Source organism: Squalius cephalus (assembly GCF_949319135.1).
Source record: "Squalius cephalus genome assembly, chromosome: 16".
NCBI classification, from domain to species: Eukaryota; Metazoa; Chordata; class Actinopteri; order Cypriniformes; family Leuciscidae; genus Squalius; species Squalius cephalus.
The window spans coordinates 36,098,490-36,106,905 of NC_137137.1; the positions used below are offsets into that span (position 1 = coordinate 36,098,490).

The 8,416-nt window shown below is 44.9% G+C and overlaps 1 protein-coding gene across 1 annotated transcript in view; it reads left to right on the plus strand.

Moving 5' to 3' along the window:
* Window positions 1-7,738, plus strand: part of mib2 (MIB E3 ubiquitin protein ligase 2) — a 79,320-nt gene extending 71,582 nt beyond the window's left edge. The window contains exons 17-18 of the mRNA XM_079898107.1: window positions 3,002-6,935; window positions 7,341-7,738. Of these exons, the coding sequence (XP_079754233.1) occupies window positions 3,002-3,243 (242 nt within the window). The 3' untranslated portion in view covers window positions 3,244-6,935; window positions 7,341-7,738. The remainder of the gene's footprint in view (window positions 1-3,001; window positions 6,936-7,340) is intronic.
* The last annotated feature ends 678 nt before the right edge of the window (window positions 7,739-8,416 follow it).

The window sequence follows — 8,416 nt, forward strand, 5'->3', positions numbered from 1 at the left end:
AATGAATACCCACTATGCCACAACGAACCCTGCCTGTCCCAGTGTGAAGCTGTCATAGGCACACTTAGAGCGAGAGCACTCGTGCGCCTGGTGTAGAAGGAATGTCCAGACTATAAAACCTTGCGAATGTGTGTGGAGTGGCCCAGCCAGTCGCTTCACATATCTCATGAATAGGTACCCCTGAAAGGATCGTGTCTCTTCAGAATGTGCTCACAGAATGAAGAAGTGCATCCACTGCCAGGTGACAATAACAAAGAAGGTTCTAGAAAGGCTCTAGAGGACGCCATGCCTCTGGTTGAGTGAGCCCTCACTGCCAAAGGTGAAGGCAAACTGCGTACCTGATAGGCCAGAGAAATAGCCTGAACTATCCAGTTGCTGATGGTCTGTTTAGAAGCATAGAGCCTCTTCTTGGGAGACCCGAAACACACCAGCAACTGGTCTGACTTCTGCCAATGAGAGGATCTCTGGACATAAATCTTGAGAGCTCTGACAGGGCAGAGCAGATGGAGTCTCATCTTCCGCCATCATGTGAGGTTGAGGATGAAAAGCCTGCAGAACCATTGGATGTGCCGTGTTAGAAGGCACCTTAGGCACATAGCCTGGGATGCAAGATAGCCTTAATTCCCCCGGGAGCAAACTCCAGGCACTCAGGAGTTATAGAGAGGGCCTGAAGATCTCCTTCTCTTTTTAGAGAAGTGATGGCTAATAGAAAGGCTACCTTGAGAGAAAAGTTCTTGGCCTCAGCCGACTCCAGAGGTTTGAAGGTGGCCTCGACCAGCCCTTCGAGAACCACTGCCAGGTCCCATGTGGGAACCCTGGTACGAGTCGCAGGTCTCATCCTCCAGGCCCCACGGAGGAACCGTACGACCAGCTGATCTCTTCCTAGAGGCCCATCACCCAGAGGAGCGTGGAAAGCCACAATGGCAGCCACGTACACCTTGAGTGTGGACGGGGTAAGACCAGCCGAGAAGCGATCTTGGAGGAACTCCAGCACTGAAGCCACCGGGCAGTTAACTGGGTCCACCTCACGCTCTCGACACCAAGTGGAAACACATTTCCATTTCATGCCGTACAATTTCCTCGTGGAGGGAGCTCTAGAACCGAGTATGCTGTTTTTTGCTGTACGCTTCGAGATATTTCTCAGTGAACACAGCCAGCACCCTCAAGAGTTGACTGGACATGCCTCGCATCCCAACAGTATCACACCGATCGCGTGTGTCACCTCCCGAAGTTTAACGTGGGCAGGAAGACACACATTTTCAGCTGTGCTTATGGTAACAATTCAAGTTCCTACAGGACAAACAACACCAAATAGGACCGACAGTTGTACACAGAGTGCTTGCTGAAGAGCAGATAGCTAACTCTGTTGTGTGCCGGCGTCCCTTTGTAGTTTCTGTGTATGCTGTCACACGTTACGTCATGACGCAGCATCAATCACGATTGGATTAGTTTCATTCAGACGTCGTTCCGATGCAGTGTGAGTTCCCTCGAAAGGGAACTTCTCTATTTTAAGCATATCGTTGCCATGTAAATCAGGGTTTTTCCTACATTGAACATTTTTTGGTGGCCGCCAAAACGATTTTTTGTCCCGCCAAAGCCTTATTTGATCTGTAATTGGGTTTTGTGAGTAAAGCCGGCTACTGACGGAGTGACGGAGAGAACGATCACAGCGCCCCACCCCCGCGCGGGCACTCTCCATCTTCAGTTCTGTCTTTGCTCTCTCCCTCGCATCAAAATCAACTGATCCTAAAGGTCGGACGGCCGAATCCATGTTTCACGTGGTGCATTCGGAGAATATTTTTGCTGAATTAGCGCTGGGTGTGAATTGCAGTCAAAAAAAAGTTGCCTTTTCTTCTCGTACAACTTGTGACAAGCATTCCGCTCATGCAGCTGACGTAACTTTAAATAAACGCAAAAAAAAAAAATCTATCCAGTTTGAAGTGTTTTTTTTGTGTGTGTGTTGACAAATCTTTCGTGATGTCCTAACAGCCAGGATTCCCACACAACACGTCCGCTAAAGTCCGATTCGCGACCTAATGACTCATTTGAGCCGATTCATTATAATGAATGGTCAAAGCAATTGGTCTGCCCGTCAGTGTCTGAATCGGTGTATAACAAATCATTACTTAGAAGAACATACACATCTGAAATGAGAAAGTAAGTGTGCTTACCTCATTTAGCAAGAGTGTTTAGTAGAATTTAGCCTTAATAATCCACAGTATGTATAGGCCTATGACAATGTGTAGTAAATTACCTATAAAATCATTTAGTTTAAAGTTAGACTGGAGTGAGATGAAACTAAGCACAAAGCTGTTGCTAGCTAGCTGCTAATTTTATATGGTAAAAAATTACACTATTACACATATTAACGCTACGTTTTTAATGCTACTTTTTAATTTATATGATTATACTAAAATAATCTATCAAAAAAGGATTTTATCTTTCAAAACAATGAAAGCCAGTCGTGGAAAAATCACAGCTTTTTTTGCAAAGGGGGCAAGAAAGGATGACAGTGAGAGTGACAGGTAATATCTGTGTCTGATAATTGCATAGTCTATATATAATTTGGAAGAGGTTTAAAATTGAATAATTCTCAGCCACAGTCTGGAAGAAAATGATGGCCCCCCAAAAAAATAAAATAAAAAGAATGAACAACCAAATATTAACAACGAGGAAAATTCATAAATGTAACATTTATTGTCAATATTGGGCTTGCGGATCATGTGGGTACTAGGGTACTCTTTGCTGTGTGCGGATGACCATGTCGGTCAGCCACCACCGAAGACCAATTTTGACCCAGGAAAAACCCTGTAAACGTACCCATAAACAACATTTAAAAGCTGGATTCTCACCACAGGGGGGCTTTAGGGAAATAGCTTTACAGTAGCAGTATTTAAAGACTCTAGATTATGTTCTCATTCTCTTTTACGTCCTGCAAGGAAACAGGTGTGTTTTATCTCTTTCCTGACTGACTCCTGCTCTTCCCTCTTCCCTCTCTCAGACCAGACGGAGGTGGAGTGCAGCCCGAGCTCGGAGAACTCAGAGCAACACAACCTGCTGGAGCAGCTTCAGTCCCGGTACCGGCAGATGGAGGAGCGCATCACCTGCCCCATCTGCATCGACAACCACATCAAGCTGGTGTTCCAGTGCGGGCACGCCTCCTGCATCGACTGCAGCGCCGCGCTCAAGACCTGCCCCATCTGCCGGCAGACCATCCGCGAGCGCATTCAGCTCTTCGTCTGACCCGGGCTTCGTCTGACCTGAGCTTCATCTGTCCCCGAGGAGTCGATTCAAAATCAGCCATGGATGCGTGAGAATCCATTCTGGAGGATTTGGACCTTGTGTTTCCGAGTAGCATGAGGACGTCTGCTGCTCCGACTGGCTAAACATCTGTAACTACAGTATTATGGAGCGAAGAGTGAAGCGAGATATAAAGTCAGAATTGCGAGATACAAAGTTACCTTTTTTTATCCTGTGGCGGAAACAGGCTTCCATACAATTCTGACTTTTCTCGCAACCGCAAATTTAGATCTCGCAATTATTACTTTTTTCTCCGAAAAATGAGAAACAAACTCGCAATCCTGACTTTTCTCGCAATTGGGAATTGTATAACTGATTATAATTATAACAATTTTAACTCCCAATTGCGGGAAAAGTCAGAATTGCACATTTTATATCTCACAATTCGGACTTTATAAATCGCAATTGCGAGTTTGTATCTCACATTTCTAAGGAAAAAGTAATAATTGTGAGATATAAATTCGTAGTTGCGATATACGCCATCATTTAGGATGCGACTGAAAATCATCCATGGTCGTGTGAAATTCCATTCTGGAGAATTCGGACCTTGTGTTTCCGAGTAGCATGAGGACGTCTGCTGCTCCGACTGGCTAAACATCTCTAACTACAGTATTATGGAGTGAAGAGAAGTTCACTGGCTCATGGGAGGTCACCTGATATTCTCCACATACCCAGCATGCAACGTTCTGTGAGCTGACACGCAATACCTGGGCCATATTTTACTCTAAAATCCGAAGAAAGAATATTAAAGATATTTCGCCTTATTTTTTTTTTGTGACGTTTTCATCATCGATTCGCATTACTTCAAGTGTTTATGCATACATGCTATCATCTAAATGAAACATTGGTAACACTTTACAATAAAAAGTTCATTAGTTAACATTAGTTAGTGCGTTAAGCAACATGAACTAACAATGAGCAATACATTTGTTACTGTATTAGTTAATGTTAGTTAATACAAAAACAACTGTTCATTGTTTGTTCATGTTAGTTCACAGTGCATTAACTAATGTTAACTAATACAACCTTTGAATTTAATAATGTATTAGTAAATGTTGAAATTAATATGAACTAAGATTAATAAATGCTGAAGAAGTATTGTTCATTCTTAGTTCATGCTAACTTAGGTAGTTAACTAATTAACTTTATTGTAAAGTGTTACCGGAACATTATTGCATTTACAATGAATATAATTCTCCTTGAAACATGTGATTCTGGGGTGAAATATGGCCAGATCTGATCCAGCACTCATCAGTCCCTGAGAACGCCGTGTTTGTGCCGTTGTGTCGGAGAGCCGTGTTGTACAGATGCCTGTACCGTACCCGATCTAGGATTTACTCGAGCAAAGATATACATACTGCATGCTGGTGAGCATATTATCTACATCATATGTTGTGTCACAGAGGACATTTGTAGTGTTATAAGTACAGACGACCTGTAATTTCTACCCGTGTGTGATTATGGCTCTGTGTCTGTGTGACTGAAAAGGCGTTCAAGGCCGATAAAAGTAGATTAAACTGTGTCAGCAGAGGTGCTGAATGCTTCACAATACTAGCAGTTGTTTCATTTTCTCAGGTTCATGCAAGTCCGTTCGACTCAGAGTGCAAGACGCCTCCCTCTGTAAACTTTACAAACGTTCGGCCTTATCCACTGGCATTGCATGACATTATATGAAGTATTTATTAGCCTCATAAACCAGATCTCCCACTGTAATGCTTTGCCTAAATGTGTTCTGGGATTGAAATCACTTGTTTTGAGCATCACAGTGAATTGGAAACTCCTAGGATTTAAAGAGAACGTTCATCACTGCTGTCATTATTTCCTCACCCTCACATCTTTTGTTTTTCCATGGAATACAAAGTAGGCTAGATTGTTTTTGTTTTTTAAAGAGTCGTCATACACTGTAGCTCTGATGTCAGTCGAGCTTCAAAAAAGAACCATAAAATCAAAAATAGTCCATGCTTTTACTCCAAAGTAATCCAAGGTCATGTGTGAGAAACTATGGAAGCTTGTTTACACCTGGAATACAGAAATAAAAAAGGTAATTGTGACATTTTTATCTCGCGATTTATTGTTTTTTTCTCTGAAATGTGAGAAACTTGCAATTTCCAATTTGCAAGATATAATCTCTCAATTATATGGAAGCTTGTTTACGCCACAGAATAAATAAAGCTTCCATACAATTCAGACTTTTCTCGCAAACCACAACTGTATATCTCGCAATTCTGACTTTTCTCGCAGTTGTGGATTGTATAACTTAATTATAAAAATTTTAACTCCCAATTGCGAGAAAAGTCAGAATTGCAAATTTTATATCTCACAATTCGGACTTTATAAATCGCAATTGCGAGTTTGTATCACATTTCAGAGGAAAAAAAAGCATTGCGAGATATAGATTTCGCAGTTGCGAGAAAAGTGAGTTTATATTTCGTAATTTGGATTTATAAAGTCAGAAATGTGAGATAAAAAGTTGCAATTTCCATTATTTATTTTTTTATTCTGTGGCAGAACGGAGACGTCCGTAGACGTTCCGACGTATTAGGATCACGCCAGGGAGCCTATCATCTTCAAGCGTTAACAGAACGAGCCAATACACATTGGCATGCAAGATTTGCATCTCGCGCTCCGCCCCGCAGTGCGAGTATAAATAGGAAGCGAATTCAAGCACCATTTGTTTCCCGGGCTCTGCCAAGGGAAAGACACAGGCTCACCGCAGGGAGCCATACCGTGGAAGAATACACATATTGGATCGCCGTAGGGATCACAACATATGGGACCCAGCCTAGCACAGGTTCCACCAATGCATGCTAGTGTTAGGCCTGCCGAGGGGTGTGGAGGAACTCGACGGTTCGGCTAACGGGGAACTCACCCTGAGCAAAAATGTCATACATAAGTGAGCACACTGGGGGATACTGGCTCGACAAGAAGGCTATAAAACCTAGCGAACGTGTTTGGTGTCTCCCAGCCCGCAGCTCTACAGATATCTGTCAGTGAGGCACCTTGTGCCAGTTCCCAGGAAGAAGCGACACCCCGGAGTGGGCTCACAACCTGAGGGGGAATGGTGCGTCTTGGGATTGGTACACCAAGACGATGGCATCCACTATTCAGTGGGCCAAAGAGCATGCTAGAGAGAAAGCATATGCACAGTTTAATATATATACTATAATATATATTTTTATTTTATCATTATATATATAATTTATACAAAACTGTTATGCGCATGTGCTCCCGCATGCGCTATTTTGATCACAACACATTTTCTCTTCAGTACTCTTCTTTCACAGTAGTCTTCCTTCATAACTCGTACTGATAAAGATATATTTGTGTAAATAGTTTTTTTACACAGCATGCCTGGACACTTGGTCTAGGGGAACTCCGGCCCGTAGAATGAAGAGTCTGACCACGGGCTGAAGGCCGGGGTGATTGTCACACTCGGCCGTGAAGCCAGTGCTGAAGCGGCCTCATATGAAGCAACCCGAGCAGCGTTTCTGCAGCTGCAGAGGAGTCTGGTTCAGCCAAAGATGCTGTTCCTGGACCACAAGAGTGGACATTGCCCGACCGACTGAACATGCGGCAACCTTCGTCGCTCGGAGGGCGAAGTCAGTTGCCGTATGGAGCTCAGCCATGAACTCTCGGTCAGGGCTACACTCGTGCATGTCCATGAGTGCTTTGGCCTGATGGACCTGCAGCAACACCATGGCATGCTGGGAGGAGGCAGCCTGTCCATTGGCTCTGTAAGCCTTGCCCGTGAAAGTGGATGAGATCTTACAGGCCTGTGATGGGAGACACGGATCACCCTTCCAGGAGGTAGCAGTCGCCGGATACATTTGCATCGCGACCGACTACTCAACCGGAGGATTATTCACGTACCCTTGGGCCGAACTACCGTCAAGGGTAGTGAGGGGGAGCTCTGTTTTGGGAAGGAAAAGGTACTTCTGGAAAGAAAGGCACTGGGGCTGTGTGCTGAGGACCAGCACGGTCCGTCCCGAGATACCCAATTATCCGGCCTCGAGGGTTCGGGACACGGTGGAGGGGTCCAGTCGAGCCCCGCACTCTCGGCGGCCTGGGAAAGCATAGCCATCAATTCTGAATCAGCCTCGAGCAACGCAACTCTCCCTGAAGGAGTCTTCATCTCCAGACTCAAGCTCACCCTCCGATGCTGCGATAGACATCTGGTCAGCAGGGGGAGCCCCGAATGAAACGACTGGCTGGTCATGAGAGGCGATTCACCGGAAGCTCCACGGCTTGCAGTGTGTGAGAGGAGTGAGGGGCCCACAGGGATTGGGTACCGGGCAGGGAAGCCCTCACTGTGATCCTCAGATCACCTTGGCTAGTCGTCGAACTCGCCCTCTTTTGGGGTTGGCCAAAGAGGCACTAGATCAAGGCATAGGGTTAGGGTAAGGGGGACTCCTCCTCATTTGAGGTATAGGAGTCTCGACCATAGCACAGAGATCGTCATGTTCCCGCAATGAATGCCCAGACACACGATGCAATGTTCGTGACCGTCAGCCTGTGCCAGGGAACGAACGCATCCAGAAACACACCGGTGATATGACATCTTGAAAAAGACACACCCGTGTTTGCTCTCTCATTAATTAGCTCTCTCAGTGCCGAAACACTGACGGGGGATGGTGCAGCCCGCACAGTGAAGCACTCATTCACTGTTTAGAAACCATCGATTAATTGCGATTAATCGTGCAGCCCTAGTTTCAACACTCTTCAGAGGCATACAGTTATCTGTTCCACTCCGAAACGAAAGACAAATGGTGCTTGCATTCGCTTGCTATTTATACTCGCGCTGCGGGGCGGAGCGCGAAATGCAAATCTCGTACGCCAATGTGCATTGGCTCGTTCTGACTCGAAGATGATAGGCTCCCTGGCGTGATCCTAATACGTCTACGTATGTCAAACGAAACAGACTGAAAAGGAAACAATCTTCCATGAGCAACACACACACATTTTTTAAGCTTTGTAAAGTGGAATGGAATCTCTATCGTTGCATGGAAATAGCTGTGCATTTTTAGGCATGAGGGTGAGCAAACATGAACTGTCATTTCTGAGTGAACTGTTTCTGTAACAGTTATTGTATTTCACCTGCTATTATGATGTAAGAACT